The sequence below is a fragment of the Silene latifolia genome, chromosome 4 (genome assembly GCF_048544455.1).
Source record: "Silene latifolia isolate original U9 population chromosome 4, ASM4854445v1, whole genome shotgun sequence".
Classification (NCBI taxonomy): Eukaryota; Viridiplantae; Streptophyta; class Magnoliopsida; order Caryophyllales; family Caryophyllaceae; genus Silene; species Silene latifolia.
Genome location: NC_133529.1, coordinates 10,957,706 through 10,982,334, shown reverse-complemented (window position 1 = coordinate 10,982,334; position 24,629 = coordinate 10,957,706). Strand labels below are relative to the sequence as shown.

The window sequence follows — 24,629 nt, the reverse complement described above, 5'->3', positions numbered from 1 at the left end:
GGGTGTAATTCCAGAGCAGGTATAGTTACCACCCGTGGCTTGTTGAATGATGTCTTGAGCAGGGTTCTCCTTTGGTCTTAATCGCTCCTCTCGGCCTCTCCTGCAACAGTGAACGAACTGAGGGCTTGGCTTTGTGCCAAGCGTACTCACTCCGACGCTCAAGTCAGTAAACTCAAAGGATTAAGTTGTGTTACTTGGCTAAATGTATATTGTAGAGAGAGAGGGAAGATATTACCAGATGAATAGTGTATTTAGGTTTAGTTGTGGATTAGTTGGATCATTTCCTCAATGAAGGTTGAGGAGTATTTATAGGCTTTCACCTTTTGTCACGTAGTGGCCAAGTGGCCAAGTGGCTATCAGGTGGAAAGACCGTTGTACCCTCGGCCGATGGACCTATGGCAGGCCGGCCGAGGGTCTTGGATATGAGTACGCGGATATGTGTCCTACTGGTGGTTGTCGGCCGAGACCCCGATGGATGAGCCGATGGGTTGCATCGGCTAGACTGTCTAAGTCGTTGACTTTGCTGTGGGTATCCTTGACCTTGCTCAATATGTTGACTTGGTCAGCGGTGCAGAATATGCCCCATCACTGGCAAAATTGACTCAATTCGAATAAACCGACCTAGTAACTGAACTCAAAAGTCAATACCCGAGTTTGATCCGACTTATTATTATCCGATCCTTGTGTTTATTGTTACAAACTAATTAGTATCCATGAATAACTTGATAACAATTGACCCAAAAATGACACGAACCAGAAATAACTCAGGCTGAGTCGAACCCGACCTAAAACCAGCAAACCCGAAATTATTCCGTCCTGGTTGACTCGTTTGCTAGGTCTAGTTATACAATTCATTTCGTTTTAAGTCTGGTTATTTCTAGTTTTCACTTTTCAGTCGATTTCATATGTCATGTTGTCGGGTCATTTTCGGGTATAACTTACAAGTCATTTGGGTTGGCCATGTTCGGGTCAAAAGTTAAAACACGAATTAGTATTTATTTGACTACTAACGTGTATTTTTTAAAATAAATTAAATATTATAGAGCGTTGTAACTTGTCACTAATGAGCTCTTTATTTTGTTATACGAAGTATATAATATCAATATGACTTAACACTTGGTAATTTATGGAGTTTTGATTTTGTGTCACTTCTAATTGTTTCGGCTCATGTTAGTGGTTTTGGATCGGGTAAACATTGTGTCACTCAAAGTTCGTTTCGAGTCTGGGTTGGGTTACGCAGTTCGGATTACGGATATATACTGGTCAGACAGCTTTGGGTCAATTTTAGGTTCATGGTAGAATCGGCTTTATCGGGTCTACTCGTAAGGCGGTCTTATACAAATTTACGGAGTGCATATTTTTCATAAAAAGAATGGGTGGTTTTATAATTATTATTTTCAATATATATAGTAGACATGATCATAGGTTGGGATTGGATCGACACATACAAAAAGGTAGGTTTGGGGGCTCAGACATGTGGCCGAGTCAAACCCTACGGCTCAGGCGAACTTAATAATATTTTTTCAGGCCGGATTGGGTTGGGTCATCCTGTCTAAATGACCACCTTTAATATAGATCATGATTTTTGGAGGTAATTAAGTCAGTTTCAGAAATATTTGTATAATATTATCTTGTAATTTTATATGTGCCTAAAATGTTCAATTATAAAATGGTTATTTTTGACACCTACGGAGAATAGATGAGGGTAATTCTGAAACTATGATAAAGAAACATCACCATCTCATAATGAATGTGATCTTGACTCTCGACTCTTAAGAGATAGAGTCCTTTGTGCACAAAATTCACAATTAAAACGGATATATGTGACCATCCCCACTAAACTAAAAGAATAAGAAAACTCAATGTTTTTCCCGCATAAATGCATTCTCCTATAAATGGGCCTATTTTTTGGTCATCTTAACTCACTACAATTCAATACATTAGTGGGCCAACAAAAAATCAATGAGTAAGTATAATTTTTTCTGTAAAACAAGAAACTCGGTGGGCCCCAAACATTGATATTTTATATTAATATTACCTTATTTAATAATAATAGAATTTCCATAACTATATGCGCAATCTTTGCCACAAATAAAATATTTAGTATCTTATCTTATATTTATATATACAAAAAAGTTATAGCTCTAAACATTATAGTGTTTGTATAAAGTATAATATAGATTATAGAGTATAATTAAAGACTATAATTAATACAAATAAAATCTCCAAAATCTTATGATGTATAAATAAATTTTGATGTATAAATAAATTTTGCCTTTTTAAATAAAGTACAAAAATTAGCTATGATGTATAAATAACTTTTGACATTAAAACTAAGTTTGATTAAATCCAAGTAAAAAAAAAATCAACTGATTATATAAATAAAACGTGTCAACTTCGCTCTTTTCAATATTTCCATCTTATACAACTATACAAGCTAACATGTTTTAATGTCCAATATAAAAATGTGATATTATTATTGTTATTTTGTGCTTTTTTATATATTCTCTTCATAAAAAGAGGATGCTATCATTATTTTTAATAGTAAAAATAAATTCACACAAAAATAATTTAATCTAAAAGTCCTTTGAATAATAAACTTTTTTTATAATATTACTAACATTATAATGAGTAGATTACAACATACTATTATAACTACAAGTCATTTATGTAAAAAATAAAACTCAATTAATTTAACCCTCACAAATACCGTGCTTTAGCACGGGATCTCAACTAGTTTTATGATTAAATGTAACCACAATGGTAGAGTCAGTGTTACCGCTTATTCTAACTTGTTTTTCAATATTAGTCACATTTGGCTATAAAATGGTTACAAAATTCCGTCTTCTTGCTTCAAACCGGCCAAAATAGCTCGTCTCATACAATACTAACTGCAGTTAGTCTTGCTGAAGACGGGTCGGAGTAAGTGACGGATAATGTCACTCACAAAACGGATAGAGGGACAAGGTGGGGGCACTCCCATGTGCTTCCCTCTCTCCTCTATTTGGGTCATTTGTGAGGGAAAATGGTATCCGTCACTCTAAAATGACGGATACGTGCCGTCACAAATAAGATTTTGTGTACTAAGTGAAACTCAAAACGAGTCAAATAATTAGAATAAAACAAAAGAGAATATATAAAGAAAAGTAACAAATGTATCTTATATACGTAAGTAAGATGATACTTGAATGGTTTTATTGTCATGTACAAATTGAGTGTTATTGAGTACAATAGGTCTTGTTATAGACGGGTGGGGCGAACAGACGGGTAAAGACCTCTAATAAAATGGGTAGGGGGGACAAGGTGGGGCACCCCCCATGTGCTTCCCACTTTATGGCAAATGGGTATTTTGTGAGGAGAAATGGTATCCGTCTATACGTATAGACGGATAGTGTCCGTCTATAATGAGAATTTGTGTATTGAGTATAGATAGATTATAGTACACCTGGCCACCTGGGGAAGTCAGTATTCTCGTGCTGACTTGAAAGACAAACTTCGATACCTCTGAAAAGTTTTTAACCATAATAGACATGTTCGTCGAACCTTTTTCTAACTTTTATTACATATTTACATGTACATTATATTTGTAGCTTGTATAGGAGTATAGCAGTATAGTTATCCAATAGGTCTTGGTATAGACGGGTGGGGCGAACAGACGGGTAAAGACCTCTAATAAAATGGGTAGGGGGAACAAGGTGGGGCACCTCCATGTGCTTCCCACTTTATGGCAAATGGGTATTTTGTGAGGGAAAATGGTATCCGTCTATACGTATAGACGGATAATGTCCGTCTATAATGAGAATTTGTGATAGTTATCGCCTTATCGGAACCAAATAAAGGAAGGCATCAAACTTTGTCATATTCTTCTTGTCCGTCTACCTCAGCCTCAAATAATGCCATGATTAAATTTACCATATTCTTTGCCATTCACAAGCAATAGGACAACTAATTGCTTTTTTGCTATAATAATAAGATTCTTACAATAGTTTAGTACGAGTACGTAATACAGAATCATTCAATGTAAAAAAAAAAAAGTAAATTTCTTCGTCTTTAAATTCAAAATGTTAATACTCCGTTGATAGTATGATAATGTTTTGACCGACAACGCACTTTTATACGCTACTTGTTTATAAGGTATTTGGCCTATCGAGTCCAAATTTTCTACTATCCTGAATTCTTGATATTTTCTTTTATATATATTTTGATCTCAAACTAAAGTCACTATTTTCCGATTGATTGCGGTTTATTGTTTAGGTGTCAAAATGATGCACCACTAATCACTAGTGTAATTTTACAACTCGAAATGATTTTTATCAATCATTCTATTCTATATAATATTAATCTTCTATCTACTATGCTGACATGGCAGAGTAATATACAATCAAAGATGACATGACATCATGTCAAGAGTCCAATACATCAAACAAACAACCAGACGTCAATTAAGCTAAAAATTAGACTAAAAAAGGAAACAAATTATTTTATTATTAATTATTACTATTGTTACCTCTTTAAATACCTTTAACATAAAAAAGAAAACAAAATAGAAATATAAAATATTGAAATATGAAAATATGCAATAAAAGCATGGAAATGAGATACTAAATAATCACAAAAACCATAAAAGTTGATTCACTAGTAGAAAAAGTATATTAGGCTAATAGTAAAGGCTACGGTTGTAATTAATAACCGTAGCCTTTTATAATAGGCTACGGTCGTAAAGAATGAACTGCGTAGCCAAATCTTTGAGAAAAACATAACCTGCCTGCTAAAGGTCGTCGACAATTTACTAATTATCGTCGACAATTTTAATGAACTTCCAAAACTACCCCTCCCTCACACTCCCCCTTATATTTTTTCCGACTTGTTTTGTTTTCGTAAAAAAATAATTAATAATTACTAATAAACCCCGTTCGGGGATAGTTCGTTTTATTTTAATTTTTTAATTTATTGAAACTTATTTTAATTAGCGATTATCGATCCACGCACCCAAAACTAATTTAAGACGGAAAATAATAATTTTTTTTAAAAAAAAAATTGTTGAAAAAGAGCCTGGATGAAGAAATTTTTCGTCCAGACCAAGGTCCGGACAAAGAAATTTTTCGTCTAGACCATGGTCCAGACAAAGAAATTTTTCGTCCAGACCCAGGTCCAGACAGAAAATATTTTCGTCCAGACCCAGGTCCAGACGAAAAATATTTTCGTCCGGAAAAAAAAAAAAATTAATTTTTTTTTTTTAAAAAAAAAAAAAAAAATCGGACGAAAATATTTTTCGTCTGGACGAAAATATTTTCTTGCCTGGACCCGGTCCGGGCGAAAAATATTTTTGTTCGACCATGGTCCGACGAAAATTTTCTTTGTCCGGACCTTGGTCTGGACGAAAATGTTTTTCGTCCGGAATTTTTTTTTTCATTTTTTTTTTTTTTTTGAAAAAAAAAATCATTTTCTGACTTAGATTAATTTTTGGTGCGGTAATCGATAGTCGCTAAGTTCTCGTTCATGTTGTTAATTACAAATCCCGCTTTTTTTTTTTTTTTTGAAAAACCGTCTTTTTTTTTTTGTTTGAAAGATTTTAGTGAGACGTTAGTGAGACGGAAATTGACTTGTGTTTTAGTGAGACGGAAATTGCATTTTAGTGAGACGGAAATGGAGTTATGTTATGGAGGGCAAACTTGGAAATTTACATTAATTGTCGACGACAATTAGTAAATTGTCGACGACGTATAGCAGGACCCTTTCCTTTAACAACACAAAATCTCATTGAAGACGGACGATATCCGTCACAAACTTATGACGGATACCGTTTTTTCTCACAAAATGTCCATTGAGAGGTGAGTGGGAAGCACATGTGGGGTGCCCCACCTTGTCCCCTCTGCCATTTTGTAAGAGGTCACAAACTTGTGACGGGATTAGCCCGTCAGAAGCAAGACTAGCTGAACAACATCACAAGCAAGACTAACTGCACCGGTCCGAAAATAGCGGTAGGGTCAGATATGGGTCGAGTTATACGGGTCATGGCTTGGGTTAGAGTCATAATACATGTCACAAATTAATATGTAATGCTTTTTATAATCAAGAAAAATATTTTTTAAACTAAGCATATTTAATATTTTAGTCATATTCAATATTTACATTAATTATTATACTGAAAGAATTATAGAAATAATTTTATTTTATAAATTATTTTATTATTAAAGGTTATAAAAATATAAAATTGATTTTTTAACTATATTTGAAATTTAAAGTACTGAAAATAATTTTTTAATAATTTTTTCAAATATAATATATAAATAATAATACTTTAATAAATATCTTGATTTATCTTTGAGGCAACGGTTTAACCCATTCGGGTCGGGTTTCACCCTAAATTAACAAGTCATTTCGGCTTCAGGTCGAACGAGTTACAGGTCAAGATTTTAGGGTTTTTACCCTGAAAAAATGGGTGAGGTCGGGTCAAAATATGACAGGTCTATTTCTTAATCATGTTTTAAATCAAACTCATAACTTATCAATTAGTTGAATTAATATGGCATAAGAATTGTACACATAACCATTTCTAATATACTCAAATCAGCTCTAATTAGTTGTGTTTTATATTTATATAAGATTGACTTTAGCAAATATAACTTTCAGTTTATTAAGAATATATATAGAGAATTAACTTGAAGGTAATCATAATCAACTAACTATTAAAGATATTTGGAAAATGAGATAGCGACACCGGGTGTTACTCAAATTCAGTAACACCGGGGATAATATTGTAATTTGATTACCTATTTTGAATTTCAAACAAAATACTAATGAAGGGTACTTTAGGAACTTTGGCTAGTATTATTAGTTATACAATAATTAAAGATTTGAGAAATAACTAAAATATCAATTTGTTATCACGCCAATTTGTAAACATTCGAACTCCATTATCACCAGAACTGCCGAACTGGGCACCTGATGAATATTCAATGAAGATCTTCTATATTCAATGAAGATCTTCAAATAAAAATTGTGTACGCTAACAATATTCAATGATTTGGAGAATAACACTAATTGTGTACATTAACAATGGTGTTCTTCTTCACGTGTCTTAGCGATTATGGAAATTAAACTGGGTAAATGAAAGAGATAGATTAGTTTTCACATTGTTAGGAATATTGGATATAGTTAAGTTTTAGTTAGTATCTTTTATATTTTATTTTATTAGATATAAATAGATTGCGAATTACAATTTTATCCCTACGATATTGACGCAAAACGAAAATTACTTTTTAATTTTTTAGTTTTTTCTAATGTTTCGGTAACACCCGGAGTCGCCCTAGCAGTTCCCTAGATATTTTGAGCCCAAAGAGTTAATTTATGTTCATGTCAGAGGCCACACAGCCCATAGTTACATCTTAAGACCCATCAGTCGGACGTAACTTGATCTTCAACCTCCAAACCCAATGCTACGTCTGTCATCATCACTACGACGTCGTGTCACTCTCCAAACCTTCTCCTCTCACTCTCTCTCCTTTGACGAAGACCCTCCTTTCTCTCTCCTACAAAACCCTCCAAATCCCCAAAATGGCCCTCACATTCCCGTTAAGTCAGACCTGCCCTTTGACTTCCGTTACTCATACTCAGAGTCCGACCCGTCAGTAAAGCCCATCAGCTTCCGTGAAGCGCCCAGGTTTTCCCCGTTCGGTCCGGGAAGGCTTGAGCGGAAATGGACCGGCACGTGCGCTCCGGTCGAGGATGGGGATGATTCAGTGACGGTGAAGTGGGAGGAGGAGAAAATGAGGGTGTTGGGTGCGGCGTTGACTGAGGAAGAGGTTGATTTGCTTGTTGAAAAGTATCGGCATAGTGATTGCAACCGACAGATTAACATTGGTAAGTCTCGGTTTTACACTAATACTCACTCTGTCATTTGTTGTCCTTTTTCATTTTTGGGTGTATCAGTCAATTGTTGTCCTTTCTATTTTGAGAATGAATTTGATGAACAATTTGATCATTCACACTCAATTTGTTCCACTTGTCATTTAATAATTGGTCCCTTCTCTTTCGTTGTCATTTAAGAATGTTGCATTCTCGGGCTATGGAAATAACACGGCAATCAATATTTCAGATGCGTAGATGTAAACGTTAAAGCCTTTGTTTTGCCGAGGCGCTAAGGGCCCAAGGCAAAGAAGCCCAATGCAAAGGCGCGCCTTTTGGACGCGAGGCACCCTATTTTTGATAACAAATTTGTAGTTTTCAAATAAAATTTTGGGCAACAATAGCCTTTTTAGGAGTTTTCAAGTAGGCTAACATGTGAAGGAGTAAAGTTAGGAATAACGGAGAAAACAAATGGTGAGCGTTGTCTAAAAGATACGGAAAGTGCGTACTAGTTAGCCTTGTTACGTGACCCTTGTCTAAAAAGGCGCACCTAAAATGGACCGAGGCGTTTTGGCTAGTGCCTCATCCAAGGCGCACCTTTTTAAACTAAGACTGTCTTTAAATGGAAGGATTTGAAGGGAAAGAAAGGGGATAAATATCCCTTGTTTGGCTAGCAACTGCGGTCCGAGGGTAACGGAGGGATACATTTTCTAACGTAGGAAATACTTGGGAGGGAACATGATTGGCTATTCCCCACCCTCTTTTAGTATCCAGAAGAAGGGAAGAGGAAAGTGTATGAGCAGGTAGGTATAATAAACTAGTAATTGTGAACTACTAGTAACAGGTGAAATAAAGATCTAAGCTTACTGTTTAGGATTATGAAATTAGGAGGAGATGACACCAGTATTTGTTTCTTGCCATAGTACCATCATAAATCAGGTCATGTAACTGATGTAAGAGATATAATGCAAAAAGGAAAAAAAAATGATTTCCATCTTTGAAATTCCCTGATAAATATACATATTTCATACTGAATGATCGCCTTCTTAACGAAAAAGTGGGAAAAGGAGTGGTGTCGTACACAAAAGAACTATGAGAGACGGAGTATTATTCACCTAGGATTCTGGGTATCAGGCAACCAGTTACCATTAGTCTTGAACTCTTACCATTATACTCCTTCGGTCCTTGCGTCCCAATCATTTGTTTACTTCTATAAACCTTGTGAAGGGTATTTTAAGGTAAACAAATGATCCAGACGTAGGGTGTATATTGTAGTTACCATCATAATTCTTTTCATAGTCCTTGCCCAATAAGCTTGTCTCGTGTTTTATGAATCATTAATATAGTGTCGTTTAGATTTACTGAGAATGGCCTCTTCTTTTTATCTTTGGCCAGGGAAGGATGGAGTTACGCATAACATGCTGGATGACATTCACAATCATTGGCGTAGGGCTGAGGCTGTGAGAATCAAATGCTTGGGGTTACCAACTCTTGATATGGACAATGTTTGCTTTCATCTTGAGGTATTAATGTGTGGCTGTATTATCTTTGGCTCTTAGCTGCCTCTTTTTTATGTCAGAGTTATCAAAATTCGTCATTGTGATTCACGTCTTCATTTTTTTTCTCTCTATGCAGGACAAATCGGGTGGGAAAGTTATCTATCGTCATCTTAATATTCTACTTCTGTATCGGGGTAGACACTATGATTCCAAAAATCGACCTCTGGTTCCTTTAATGCTCTGGAAGCCTCGTGCTCCGATATATCCCAAGCTTGTACAAAATGTGGCTGAGGGCTTGACTTTTGAAGAAACCAAAGCGTTTAGAAACCGGGGTTTGCACTCTGCCCCACTCATGAAACTCAGTAAGTTACTTCTTTCTTTCTGGTGAATGAGAATATGCTTTACAAAATCATCAACGTCGTTTCCTCAATGTACTTCATCAACACTTATAAATGGGGAGGTAGGTGGATCAGATGTATACAGTTTTATTACCCGTGTTTTAAAACAAAGAATTGTGTCAATGAGTATCACAGTATCACCTCTTTAGTAAAAGGAACTTTATGAGTGAACTAAACCATTTTGCTCTATTATAATTGAGAACAGTAAAAAGCTACCTACTCAACTAAATACAATCATAGACGCTGCAATTGTCATTTGGGATTGTGTTTCTGATTGAATCATGTTATTCGTTTAGCTCGGAATGGGGTGTATTTGAATGTGGTGCAAAAAGTGAAGGATGCCTTCCAAACTGAAGAGGTGGTGAGATTGGATTGCACCCATGTCGGAACCAGTGACTGCAAAAGGATTGGTGTTAAGCTAAGGGTAAATTTCTTTTCCTAAATTTCTTCATGGTGTAATCAGGTTTGGTTTAGACGTTAAAGCTGTTAAATGAGTACAGGATTTGGTACCTTGCATTCCAATCTTGTTCAAAGATGAGCAAATTATACTTTGGAGGGGAAAGAGAGACCTTAACGATCAAGCTAGCTGCTTAGAGGAAATCGACAGTACGTAAATAACTTGGTGAAGCGCATCCATCGGATATGCAAGTCCCACCAAGCCACCCTGTGCTGCACTTCTCACTTCACCTGTGGCAGTCGCAGACCCAAAGAAATGCATTTACGGTGTCCTATGTATAATGCGAAAATAAGTCGATTGATAAATAGTAGTACTGAGTATTTCCTCAAATTCAGGAATACCATCTATGTAAGGAACAAATATCAAGAAATGTACTCTACTTTTTGAATGAAATTAGGTAGTAGTAAATCCATGAGACAACTTAACTGGATCTGTTTGTAATTTGTAAGAGACCAAAATACCAATTTGTTTTAAATATTCATGTTAACTTTATTACGGATCCGTTATAAACTTGGAATATAAGTCAACTAACGGTTACTCGGTTAGTCTTGTGTGATAGGAGTTTTGTGAAATCATGTAATGCTTACCCCAAATAGCAATTTTTATTACAAGCTTTAAGAAGAATTGTGAAGTAGTGGTCGTTCGATGCAGTTCTCGACGCAATTTTCATCTTGGTCACTCGGAAACAGCCTCTTTGTGTTGCTAACACCAGGGTAAGGCTGCGTATATTCGACCCCCTTACCCTGCAATTTGCGGGAGCCATTTTGGCACTGGGATAATTGTTGTTGTTGTTGTTGTTGTTGTTGTTGTTGTTGTTTAAGAAGAATTGTAAGATGAGTTTTATGTTATATATGAAGCAATTTTACAATAATACTCCCTCCATTCAACTCCACTTTACATGTTTACTTTATCACGTTTGCCAACGCGACTTTTGCGCGGTAAATATCTTTAGTTACGTATTTGCAAAAATTATAAAAGTTGGATATTTTTAATGTACACTTAAAGACGAATCAAATAAGATCTCACATGAATATATTTTAACTTATGTATCGAGAGAAAATTGAAGTTGAATGTCAAACATGAATAGTGTGCAAAAAAGCTTGTCTGAAAGTGGAGTTGAATGGAGGGAGTAATTACATAAAATATATCTCAATTAAATGCTCTTTAGAAAAGGGCCTTGCTACTTGTTTGTATTGCTCGTTGAAACTTGAAGAGTTAAAAGGGGCATTTGATTTTAGTTATTTTCCATGCTTTTTTTGAAATTGGGCTGTAAATTTGTGGCCCAACTTTACGGAAGAGATGGAGTGAATTGGGCCCCGAATTGGGCCAATAAATCAATTACTGAGTATTGAACTTGAGCTCCAAAACTGCCGACACTTTTGAACTTGGGCTCTAACCGTTGTTATAAAACTGCACATAGATGGTCAAATGCGAACTTATGCCGGACGTAAACCGGGTAAGCATGATTTTTTCAACCCACAAACATGCGGGTTTATGGGCCGAGCATTTATAAATTTTTGGAAAATGCATTATCCAAGCCCGCTTTTCTAACGGGCCTAATAAATGCCCCGTCCATGAACAACTCTACGCGCTCATATAGTCCTACACTCCTACTCCGCTCTTGTATTGAACGAGCACAAGCTAAGGGCCTTAGAAGCGGAGGTGAATTTAAACCTGAAACTTATTATTTTTTGTCATGATTACAAGAGTAAGACATATACGAGTAGTATTTAATATTTAATGTGAGAGAATAAGAGTTAGCTCAAGTAGTAAGAACTCTTTTAGGTCCTGATTTTCTGACTTAATTTTAACTCATTTCAATTCAGTTTAGCTTTATTCAGTTCAGTTCTGTTTAACTTCAATCATCTGTTCAGCTCATCTGTTAACAGAATTAACTCTTACTTCAGTTGCATTTAATTCACCTCAGCTCCATTCAGCTCAGCTCCTTTCAATAGAGTTCAGCTCATTTAAGCCGAAAAGAACAAGGCCACTCCAACTTTGAAGTTGGGGGTTGAATTCTCACCTGCGACATAAGTGTGCTCATTTGAAAAAAAAAAAAAAAAATTAATGTTCATATACCCAGTCATAACTACTTATACAGATGAAGCTGTAGTGTGACATGGACTCATGGAGTTGGGCTATAAATGATCTGAGCTGGCTGAGTCAAAGTTTGACTCGTGCTCGAGTCGAGCTTGGCTAAATACGAGTCGAGCCCAAGCTCAGCAAGGCTCAGCTCGAAAGCTCGTTTATAATTTTTTTTTGTATTATTTTTATACTATAATATTAATTTTATTTCAAATTATAGGTTATTTAAGTATTGATAAGTATACTATAATATAAATTTTTTTACTATTTTGTAATCTTATTTATTTTTTAAAAAATATATATTTAATTAGATTCAAAAGGTTAGAAAGTGAAAATAAAATAATGACAAAACGAACTTGAGTTGAATTTTTTAGACTCGACGAACTTCGAGCTAAAAATTTTGAGCCGAGCTCGAGCTCAAATGTCAAATCGACTCGTTTTACAACCCTATCATGGAGTATAATATTCCATTTGGTTGTAAAATGTTTTTTCATTGTTATATAGCAAATATATAGGTTAAATTCATAAGTATCATGTATGAACACTATTTATTGATGACGACGGAATTCTAATTTGGCTCCATTTCACCAAGATTTATGAATTTTTTCACCGTCACTCACAACGTAATTAAATTTGTCTTATTATAGGTTAAAGGATGACATGGACTATTTTGATTGTGAATTTGTGATAAACGTATGGACAACCACAAAATAATTAGGAAGAGTTAATAATTTTGGATAGCAAATTTTGTGTGAAACCAATCATATAATCAAATTGTCAACACTGTTATTAAACGACTATAAATAGGACATTAAATATATCGTCGAATGTACATAATAATCTCACATAAGTTTTTATTTGAATTGACGGGGAATAAATTAAATCGGAGAAAAATTGTATTATGGAGTTGTGGGACTATTTTAATTTTCGTCTTTTTCAACATTACTATTACTACATGCTTCATTGCTATTACGTCTCCCAAAATGTTCCATGACTTCCATCACCATTTTTACACCCAAAATTCATATCTTAGCTCGCAGTGTGGATTTCTTATCCCATTTTCGTGTTTCATCTTACTCTCTGCTATTCACTTATTTCTTTCTCTTCCATTTTGCACAAGAAATAAGAAAATGAATTTGGATCACACAAAACACTCTACCCAACATACAATTGATTTTGGACCACACAAAACCTTCCAAAAAAGGAAAGAGGGAAGAAAATACGACTACCATGAAAACGGAAAGAGGGAGGAAATGAGTGATAGGAGGGAGTATATGTTATATCTCGCTATTTTTTTATTTGACATATAATTAGGCCCTGATTTTTTGGGTAGAATATAGCTGAACTGAAATGAACTTGGGTGAGCTGAACTGAATTGAAGTTATGTGAGATAAATAAAGTTAAAATAGGTTGAGTTGAACTAAAATGAGCTAAAGTAAGCTAAAATTAAGTCAAAAAGAGTAGAGATTTAATAGCTACTCTCTCTGTTTCAGTGAATAATTTATACTTGTTTTATTTTATAAGGGTGAATAAAATAATTGTAAATTATTGATTAAAACGGGGAATCACTAACGTGTAGGAAGGGGTGTTTCAAATTGATTTCACTATCATAATTAATATATACTATCATAATTAATATATGCACTGTTTTATGCCATGCAAAAGGCATATAATTCAATTTGTACCTAGGAAAATGTTAAGGTTATGATTGTTGTTGGTCACATATATCATATATGCAATGGTTATATATTAATTGCGCCCCATTTCTTGTATAAATGTTGTCACTCCATTTTATATCTTGTTAGCTGTGGATATTGATCCTTTGAGGTTGACGTTCATTATGGGGGTTGTCTTCTATTTGTCAACTTGTACTACATGCATGGTTACTGACTTACTTCATGTGTCTACTACCAACAAGTGCATGCGTTGATTGCCTTGTGTTATTGTAAAAGCACTAAAAGTTATTGTTGAGATATGTGTAATATGATCATAATTTGAGTTTGTATGTTGGTTTTGTGGGAAATGTAGTTCAAATTATGTTTTTACTTAGTTGTGTCCGAGACATGAAGGGATTTGAACTTTTGAAGATACTTAACCTAAGTTTTAGTTGTTAAAGGAGCTTGGGAATTGTCTAAAAGAGGTCGAGAGGTAACGGAATAACTACCAAAGCTTGGAACGAAGAGAAGAGAAGAAAAACGTGTTTTAGTAGGTGTAGGACGACCGACCTGAAGCCTGGGTCGATTGACTTGCGTCCTTGGTCGTTTGATCTGGGTCGCTTTTGTTGAGCGTTTTAATAATTAGAGTCGTGTTTTGATTAGACAAGGTTTAATATATATGAACTACATATTATTTTAACGTATTTCATCATTCAATTTTGAACCCTGAAAAAACCCTCTTTGGAAGAATTAAAGATACACGAGGAAAAAACTAATATGGAATCGCAAAAGCAAACCATAAAGTAATTATCGCGGAATTTGGTGAACAATTGCAGAATTAAACCTCAACTGATACCATATAAAGTTAACCTCAATTGATTAATGATCTTCAGGATTGATGAAGATGATGAATATGATAAATGTTGTTGTAAACTTGCAATAGAATACAGAGAGCAAAGATTAACATACAGAGATAATATTATATTGATAATTTGTTATTACAAAAGTATGTAATTGTATCACATTCATGCTTATGTAGTATTGAGTTAGTTAGACTTTTGTAACTAACACTTTAACGGACTATTGACTTATTTAATGCATCAATCTATATTCTTCACAGAATTAACATAGACACTCTTGATAGCTTTCGTTTACTTCTTTCAATTATTACTCCTTCTCTTAATAAGTTATTATTTGGTCTCTTTGTTTTGCTAAAAATCGTAATTGCATCTATTAACTGCAAATTATTGATTAAGGCCATAATTAATTGTTTGATCTTGTAATTCCCGACCTAAGATTTGAGACTTTGTGAGGGGTTGGACTTGTTACAAACGCAGTGCACTGTGCACCCTAAGGAAAACAGTAGGTCTCATGAGAGACCGTCTCCCACTAATTTAGTGAGAGACATAATAGAAAAATAAAATTTAGTGGGTCCATCACCCCATCATTTGAGAGGTCTCTCAGTAATGTTATTGATAGACCGTCTCTCTGAAATTTTTGTGTAAGGAAATATAGTAGCAAAAAAATATACTCATTTTCTTTACAATAAATGGTAAGAACATTTCTCCTTTTCTTTGCAATTCCAAAATGGGTTTTAATAACAAACAATTTAACGAAATAGAGTAACTTTGAAACTAATTACCAAAATGGGTCCACGTAGGCTCGGTTTTGACGATGGTAGGTTCAGGATTAAGGTCGCTCAGCGGGAGAGCGACTTGAGGGCAAAACGCTCAGCGGCTGGGCGACTTAGCCAAAAAAAAAAAAAAAAAAAAAAAAAAAAAAAAAAAAAAAGAGAAGGGAAGTGCAGCTAATGGGAATAGAACATGCAATCTAATAACATTTCTCACACACCCCTAACCATAACACCAAATGTAATGTAATGTCTTATTAAGGGGATTAAATTTCCATATTTAATGCTAACAGCAATAAATGTGTTTTGGGACTTGAATAAAGATTACTTAATATTATCTTGGGTAAATTGATAACTTATACCTTATATAAGTCACTTTTTCAAATTTTATACCTAAGATAATTTTCTTTCAAACCTTATACCTAAAATCCTCATTTTTTACTTACTCAATACCAAATCTTACAAATTCCCCATTTTGCCCTTACTAATTTATCCATCACCATCTTTTGCTCTTACTAATTACATATCCCTACCACATTAACCCATTAAACATCGACATTAACCACATAAACCCCATTACCATACCACAACTCACCTCTTCCCCGGCCGGTACCACCACCGCCACCACAAGTGCCACATCGGCATCATTTGCCCCCGTATGACCTACCCTCGGCGTAGTCCCTCGCCATCCCCATCGAATCCCCAAAAAATGACCATCATCCCCTTATCCAAGATAACCCTCCCATATACTTAAATACACCAGATCCGATATTTGTAAGGGTGGGGGAGGGGTTTCGGTGGTGGGGTAGTGCGTGATAGGGTAGATAATGGTGCTAAGAGCTTTGGGTTGTTGAGTTTTTGGCGAGCTCAAAAGGTAACGCGTGGATGGGGCGGGAAGGTGTTGTGATGGGTGATGTGACAAATGTGGGGGGGTAACGTGGGGTTGTGGGTTTGGGGTTGTTTTGTAAGTGAGGGTGGTGCTGATTGTTGGTTTAAGTTCGTGGTATAGATGGATGTTGTGGGTTTGGGTTTTGACAGTTGTGGGTGTTTAACGGTGGCACCGAGAACACTCGTCGGCGGAGGACATTTATGATGGTAGTCCAAAATCGGTGGTGGTGTCGGCGGGGAGGATGTCGGTCGTGGTGATGGCGGTGGGGGCGGGGTGTGCTATGGATGAGAGAGGTTAGGGGTTAATATTTGGGAGGTGTGGGTTAATAATTAATAAGGGCAAAACCGTCAATTTATGTCATTATCTGAGATTTGGTATATAGTTAGGAAAAAAATAGGATTTTAGGTATAAGTTTTAAAAGAAAATTATCTAAGGTATAAAATTCAAAAATGTGTGTTATCTTAGGTATAAGATATCAATTTACCCTATTATCTTTAATCACTTTCCTTTAACATATAAACTTTCTTGGACGGATGGTTAGGTAATGTTGAATAAGTGTTAGTTTTGTGGAAGGTCATGTGTTCGACTCTGCGTAACAACCTTTTTTTTTTCCCCCCCAAACACCTAAGTCGATGCGGGGGAAGGCGATTTGAGCTAAAATCGCTCACTCCCGGAGCGACTTGCCCTTTTAAGTAGCATACTGAGGTTTGGGTGGACATTAAGTGACACTTTGGGTAAGGTCGTTGAGCGGGAGAGCGACTTGAATCCGAGCCTAGCTTCGATGATGACGTGGACCCATTTTGGGTAAATACTTTGAAACTCAACCCATTTCGTTAATTTGTTTGTGTTTACGCCCCATTTTGGAAAAAAAAATTCCAACAAAGAGGGAAGTGATTTATTCAAGTAAATTGATTTATTCAAGGCAATGATCATTAAAACTAATTGTTTTGGACAAATTCATTTAGTAACTTGAATAAATCACTTGCCAAGTTAAGTTTTGTCAATTTAATAACGTTGTATTTAGTATTTTTTGTGATTTATGTATTCCAACCAATAAAAAAGGAGTTACAATTTCATTTCATCACTCAATAGTCAATACTGAGGAAATATGTGAGTTTTCCAACATTCCAAATGAGAAAAAATTACTCCATACAATTCTACATTCTCCAAATGCGATTCAAGCCAGCCGAAAAACACCAACATTGACGAGATTATTTTTCCGAAATGTCAACTTGTTGAGATAGTCAAGTCATGAGGGTTAATACTTATATAACCAGAGTTCAAACCCGGTTAACATCATATTCAGAACAGCCTTATAGGCTATAGCCCCCTTCACCAAAAAAACAGATTATTTTTCGGGTACACCTTCCTAACTTTTAATTACTCTTACTTCTACTAACTCATGAGAGAAGCCATTCAAGCATAGCTTCTTCTAACTCGGCATCCACATTCACTGCCACGTCAGAAAAAACTCGATTTTCCAAATAATTCTCATCATTATTCTCCGACAACCAAGAAACAATTTGCTCTTTATCATTACCTATACCTTCAATTCTTGTATCATTAACCCTCTCAATTTCCTTAGTACCATCACAATCAATATGATCAAAGCAAGATGATGATGAAGGTGTTGATCCTCCCCCACCATTAAATGTACTTGAGCAACTTTGTTCTTGAGAATCCTTAAGTGGGCCCACATTCATGAGCCCATTAATGTCATTGGGCCCAATAGGGCTGACATTAGTTCCCATCACATTGACCTCACTTGTTGTATACAGTGGCCCATCAAGGCTCATGATTATGTCTTCAATTTCCAACAACTCTGACTCTTTATCAAACAACATCGTTTTGTCTTCTACTAGTACTAAATTACCTTCATTTCTTGCTAAAATGGGATTCACAATGCTATTATTTAGGGTATTGTTGGTTTTGTTCCTTTGCATGGCAGCTCGGCTCGTTCTACCGCCTCGACGTCTAGGTGGCGCGCTTACATGGGTTAGGTTTACGATTTTTTCTTCACCGTTCGGTCTTCTAATTGTATGTATTCTCCTGCTCAAATGAGAATTCCAGTAATTCTTAATTTCGTTATCTGTTCGTCCTGGCAATTGTGCGGCTATAGCGGACCACCTAATAATAATTGAAAAAATGAAACGGTGTAAGAATCCCACATGACGAATAAATTTTGATACATATAGATCAAATTTTCTGGCATTTAGCTAACATTTAGGTAACAGTTATTGTAAAATTCAGAATCTTATGTAACGACCCAATACTTTTGAAGACGGTACTACTGTTCAGCTCAATTTGGCTAAAGGAAAAGTTGGGTTTGATAACATTAATCTATATTCAATGAGTAAGTCTTGCTTAAAACGGGTTGGATTTTAAGACGGGTCATTGTGTGAGAGGAAATGGGTAGAGGGGACAAAGGTGGGACCTCCCATGTGCTCTCCACTCACCCTAAATGGGTATTTTGTGAGAGAATATGGTATCCGTCTTATTAATAAGACGGATACCTTGGTCTGAAATAAGAATTGGTGATATTCAATAGTACGTACACAGGGACTACGGCTATTAGTTGGTCCTATCCCAGATAATCAATCTAATTTTCATACCTAAAAAAAATTACAGCTGTTCTGGTACTTTTGGAATATCCAAACAATTTGATTAGAGAAATGATTAAAAACGACAAACAAGTGTCCGTCTAAAGCTTAAAATAACAGCTTGTTATTCCTTAGGCATTTTATTTTATTTAATGTATTTGACCTGTTTTAATCTTAAGACGGATATACCTGTCTTAAAAGAGATTAGTTATTAAAAAAATTACTGTCAAAATCAATTAATCGTGTGTAAATTGAGTCAAGTAATTGCTACACGTATATTATCAAACACTTTCTTTTATATACACACATTTGTAATACACTTCATTTCATACTCATTTTTAGGTTAATTGTTTCTGTTAGGGTGTAAACTGAAGTCTCACATCGGTCATCGGAAGTAGTGTAAAGATGTTTTGTAAGTGTGTAATACATTTTCATAAATTTGTGAGGGTTACAATATCGTATTATTATAGACCGTGTGAACTTAGAGCAATAGAGGCCTAACAAACGGATATCAACGCTTCCGCGCCCACACATTTACATATTTTCTTCGATATAGTGGTCTGTGAGTCTGTCTTTAATTTAAGTACATAAATTACCAAATTATTAGGTGACAGAACTTCATGGACCTACGAAACAAATGCAATTAAAATGGTTTCTCAACCACAATTGGTTTGTGTTAGAAAAATGGCCATCATTTCACTTATACCGACTAGGAAGATTTGTATTAGAACTTGTGTTTAATTTCATACTGTATCTTTCTTGATATCTCAAAGGTTTTTTTTTTTTTTTTTTTTTTAAAGAAATAATTAAAAGTTAGTTTAGCACTCTAATTAATTAAACAAAGGCATTGTTAATATAGGAAAAGACAAGCTAACTTAAAAAGCTAGCTTCCTTAATTTTCAAATAAGACTGTACTTAAGTCGATGTATGACGACTTTATCATATACGGCGTACCAAATACTTCGTATATATCAAATTCACGTTTTTTTTTTGTATTCTATAAGATTATTTTACCCGTTAACTTAAATTCAAGAATAAGTTGGCTTTACACCGTAAGACGGTCCTTTTAAAATAAAATTCATTCATTTATTACTATTAATAAATAAGTTAATTTTTTTTTTTTTGGTGAAGAATAAATAAGTTAATGAAACGTTGAAAAATAACGAGTGTCTTATACTATAATAACGGTTAAACAATAGTACAAAATTACTAACCTATTACCCAAAGTTGCATGGAGCTTAATGATGATATCCTCTTCATGAGGTGCTATATTTCCTCTCTTTAAGTCGGTTCTCAGGTAGTTTATCCATCTTAATCTGCAACTCTTCCCACACCTCAAAAGCCCTAAATACGTACATTTCCAACCATAATTATTTGCAATTCGGGTTAAACGACAGTTAGGCATTTTAGAATTAAAGAGCTATAAACGATCAATTTATTTTTCTAACAGAATTAAGCGTCTATCATATCTCAAATTAAAATTTTAACTCAAACATTAATATTGTATTTTTTTTTTTTTTTTGGTAACAAGGAACCCGCAGCCGCTATCTTTGGTGCGCACTGGGTAACCACCCGAGGGTGGCTTGCTCGAAGTCTATTAGGCATGGACTCAGACCAAGAATGCTCCACAAGATTTTGCTCTTGGAGAGGCTTGAACCTGGGTCTCTTGGGAATTTCACCCAAGTTTTAACCACAAAACTCCACCCTTGTGGGCAACATTAATATTGTTATTTTTACAATAATCGACAAATCTCCTCTAGCTACAACCGTCACATGATAATAGAAAAGTGATCATTTTATAATAAATAGTGATGAGTATTTATTATTATTATTATTATTATTAATATTATTATTATGGAGTACTTTATTAAAAAGTGGGTACTTTGTAATTATCATTTTTCTTTTACTTATTACCGTGGCCAGTAAGTGCTCCCCTCAAAACGAATATCTTTGTTTAGACAATAATTTATATACAGTTAATCACATACGAGTATACAACCAATAAGCACGAATTCTTGTTTTTGAATGGATGTATCCTCTTAAGTTTAAGACAGGTTAAGAGACAAAATACATGGAGAAAAATAAATGATTTATCTTATATTTTTAAGTGAAATAATAATTCGTCCGTTTTAATGTTAAAATTTATACCTTCTCCTGAAGAGAAACTAATCGAAAAACAAAGACATCACCATACATAATAACGGCTTTAACAGGGTAGTGTGAAATTGAGCCCATTTTCTCTTCATTTTCTCAAAAGAAATGGAGAGGCAAGTACTTATTAATAGCTCAGATTACATATTGATAATATCTAACAATTCTAAATTTATGCATAAAAATAAAGAAAAATGAGGGTGTAAGGAGATTGTGAGAGGAAATGTAAAGATACATTCCCGTGTACCATTAATATTGAGGTCAAAAGTCAAAACTCGATTTATTTGAAAACATAAAGATAGGCAGATAGCCGTCAAAGTGATGGAGACTACACTCTAGCAATAGAGCCGGGCATACAGACATTCTTGTTCTACGTGAAAAAACAGAACAATTAGTTCACTTTTACCTTGCATTATCCATCACCATCAATTTTATTATCGACTGACTACTGTAGTCCTTCTTCTTACGTCCTATTTAGACCATCCCCAAACAATGGTCGCGCTAATTAGATCGCGATCCGATTTTACTCTTAATCCCACCTTATTAACCTTGACCCATTTTCACCTCCCAAGCAGAAGGTCGCGACCTAGGTCATCAACCCAATCATTTTTCACCTTCCAACCCTTTTTGTTTTATTACGACCAATGATAATTTGACACATATTGAGTCACCAATTGACCTAATAAGATCAAGAGCAACCAAAGAGGTCACAAATTGACCTTATAAGGTCAAGAGCAACCAAAAGATCACGCTAATCTCATGCTTAATTGTTGGTTAAGGCGACCCAACAAGGTCGCGACCTCCCTCGTGACCTTGTTTGGAGATGGTCTTAAATCGGTCTGGCATAAGGTCGTTTTAATTTAAAATCTCACACAACTTATTTTCATTTCCACATTTAATTTAATCGGGTGTGAGAAATCGAGGGCTGTATTAAGTTACAGTTTTAAATTAGAATTGGTGTTAAATCTTACAGGATTCTTGTATATCATATTTATTCATTTTGATTGTAAACTTTCAACCATTTTTACATTATATTATACAATATATTATGAAAAACTCAAAATAATGATAATAAAAATAGATAAATTCAACAAAATTACATCACAAGAAGATTAAAAATGTTGGAAAGAGACGTAACTAAATTATTCTGATCAACTGATCGACAAGAAGAGACTTGATGGAACTTAAAAGCCAAGACAAAAAAAAAAAAGTGACCGAGAGAGATTTATAGTTAGGGCCTAAAATATTAAAAACTCTCATACTTCTCATATCCCGGTTATTTGTTATGGAGTATCAATTTAATATTCACTTTGGCATAAAGCCTAAGAAAACAATGATACTCTGAATTAAAGAATTCTTTCATATGTTTATTTGCCCATATTATAAATTCACATGTCCACTTAAATAAACCTAATACGAAAATAAATAAATAAATAAATAAAGGATAACAATTGATCAAGACATAGGATGTAGAGGAAATCGTTGAGTACTTGAGTCGATTGCTCGGTGACTTTAGAGCCCAATCGCTTAACCAAAGGATGATTTGAGCATGTTATAAAGACATTTTCCATAAACAAAAAAGTTGGTTGTGATTTATGGTGAGGTCGTTTTATTATACAACTTGTTATATATACAACTTATTTAATGCAGTTAAGTTTTGTTATAATAAAGTTATCGAGTTCTATTAACAAAATTATGGAGTTATGATACAAAATTATTAAGCTTAACAGAATAATTATTAAGCTCAATAACTTTGTAAAATAGCTCAACAACTTTGTGTAAAAGATCAACAACTTTAAGGCGGTTGAACAATACTGCTATACAACTGCTTGTAGGGTAATATTTGTGGGTCGCTTAGCGGCTCAAATATGTGGAGACTCATTTTCGATAATTTGTTTCAATCTCACCACTTTTGTTAATTTATTTGCTTCTAATTAAACACCATTTAAAAAAATTCTCAATAATAACTAATTTCTGTCACAATGAATAATTTACACTTATTTTATTTTGTTAGGGGAAAGTGTAAACTATTGACTGAAACCCAAGGACTACTCGTTATTCATTTGTTAGAAGAAAAAAAGCTCTCTTCTTAGATTTTGGACATTAATTGGTGTAAGAAAAAACCTGCATTCTTAGGCAATGATCTCCAACCCCCTTCACCATGACGTAGAATATAGTTGGTGAGCTTTTCATCTTCCTCCGTCGTCCACCTCCCTCTCTTCAACCCTACCTTCTCACAACACGGCGCTCGTCCCATTGCCCTCGAAACTTAACAAATGATTGAGACGGAGGGTGAACTTTTATTCGAAAGTGAAATATTATTTGTTGTGTTAAGTAGTAACTAGTGAGAATGCAGAATAATAAAGGAATGGAGTACTACGTAACAAAATGGTTGTCACTCGTTGTTGTTTTATACTAGAGGTTTCACCGTGTAACCGAAAAAAGAAAAGCGAAATTTAGGAAGTTTGTGAAAAATAGGCATGAAATGGGACCCACGCAGAATAGACGGCAGGAGATTTGGCCACGTCGGTAGGATGTGACGTGGACTTTTTAGGGTCCAAAGCCTCGTGAAAGGGGTTTCCATCCACCACGTTGCTCACTTGCTCTAGCTTGATGGCATTTAATTTCTTTTTTTTTTTTAGGGAGTAATGTATCCTCCATTTTAATTACAGTATAATCCCTCCAATTTTCTATTAACTTTCCTCTTTCCTTTTCCACACAAGTTTAATTATGTTCCCTCTTTTCTTTTTTTGGTAAGTTTTATTCATTTTTTATTAATTTCTCTCTTCTAAAAAATCAACAACTCCCATTACTTTATCTATTATTTATTCATTATTTATTCTTTATTATTTTCTCTTCCCTATAAATTTCACAACTTACAATACTTTATTCTTTCTTTCTTCCCCTTTCTTAATTTTTGTGCCCAAAAGAAAGGGGAAGATAAAAAAAATATATATTTACCATACGATTTTTATATAATAAATATTTAAATTAGATGTAGATAAATGACTGAGACAGAGGAAACATAATGTACTTTGATGAGCTGACGACTATAAAAATGTAATGTACTACGGAGTATATATTGTTTATTGTATTTGGTGTAAACCGTGTCAAACGTCTATAATTTCTCTTGCTGAGGGTGCTTTCACGAAAAGGTAAATCATGATTGGTCAAAGATGGTTGAAGTCTCAACTCTCAACATCGATTTTATACTCTAAAACGCCATTAATATTCCACTTTAAAAATGGATGGCGGTGAGATTTATACTTGTAACCTTTTAGTCACAACTCACATGGCCCCCAGATACCATAATAACCATCTCGACTTATAGTTTAAACTAAGAGTTGAAGTTTTAAGATCGATTTTATATTCTAATAGTTTTAAACTAAGAAACACAAGCAATACCGAGGGGTATAA

At 34.7% G+C, this 24,629-nt stretch overlaps 2 protein-coding genes across 2 annotated transcripts; one reads left to right on the top strand and one right to left on the bottom strand.

Moving 5' to 3' along the window:
• Positions 1 to 7,375: 7,375 nt before the first annotated feature.
• LOC141652915 (CRS2-associated factor 2, mitochondrial-like) lies at positions 7,376 to 10,756 on the top strand. Its single transcript, XM_074460531.1, has 5 exons — positions 7,376 to 7,863; positions 9,244 to 9,371; positions 9,484 to 9,709; positions 10,042 to 10,169; positions 10,246 to 10,756. The coding sequence occupies exons 1-5, from the start codon at positions 7,437 to 7,439 to the stop codon at positions 10,357 to 10,359; spliced, it is 1,023 nt and encodes a 340-aa protein (XP_074316632.1). The 5' UTR covers positions 7,376 to 7,436; the 3' UTR covers positions 10,360 to 10,756.
• A 6,759-nt stretch (positions 10,757 to 17,515) lies between these two features.
• Positions 17,516 to 23,622, bottom strand: LOC141652918 (transcription factor MYB12-like). The gene is made up of 3 exons (XM_074460535.1): positions 23,337 to 23,622; positions 20,276 to 20,405; positions 17,516 to 18,588 (listed from the first exon to the last, which is right to left on the bottom strand). Exons 1-3 carry the CDS (start codon positions 23,467 to 23,469, stop codon positions 17,862 to 17,864), a joined length of 990 nt encoding a protein of 329 aa, XP_074316636.1. The 5' UTR covers positions 23,470 to 23,622; the 3' UTR covers positions 17,516 to 17,861.
• Between the last annotated feature and the right edge of the window lie 1,007 nt (positions 23,623 to 24,629).

Bases quoted from the DNA above. Each gene is read 5' to 3' on its own strand.
- LOC141652915 (XM_074460531.1), top strand. From the start codon at position 7,437: ATGCTACGTCTGTCATCATCACTACGACGTCGTGTCACTCTCCAAACC. The intron at 9,372-9,483 runs GTATTAATGTGT...CTCTCTATGCAG, and splicing joins ATGTTTGCTTTCATCTTGAG to GACAAATCGGGTGGGAAAGT. The intron at 10,170-10,245 runs GTAAATTTCTTT...AAATGAGTACAG, and splicing joins GGATTGGTGTTAAGCTAAGG to GATTTGGTACCTTGCATTCC.
- LOC141652918 (XM_074460535.1), bottom strand. From the start codon at position 23,469: ATGGGACGAGCGCCGTGTTGTGAGAAGGTAGGGTTGAAGAGAGGGAGG. The intron at 20,406-23,336 runs GTTTTTTCTTAC...GTACGTATTTAG, and splicing joins ATCATTGCCTAAGAATGCAG to GGCTTTTGAGGTGTGGGAAG. The intron at 18,589-20,275 runs GTTAGTAATTTT...AATTATTATTAG, and splicing joins CATGCAACTTTGGGTAATAG to GTGGTCCGCTATAGCCGCAC.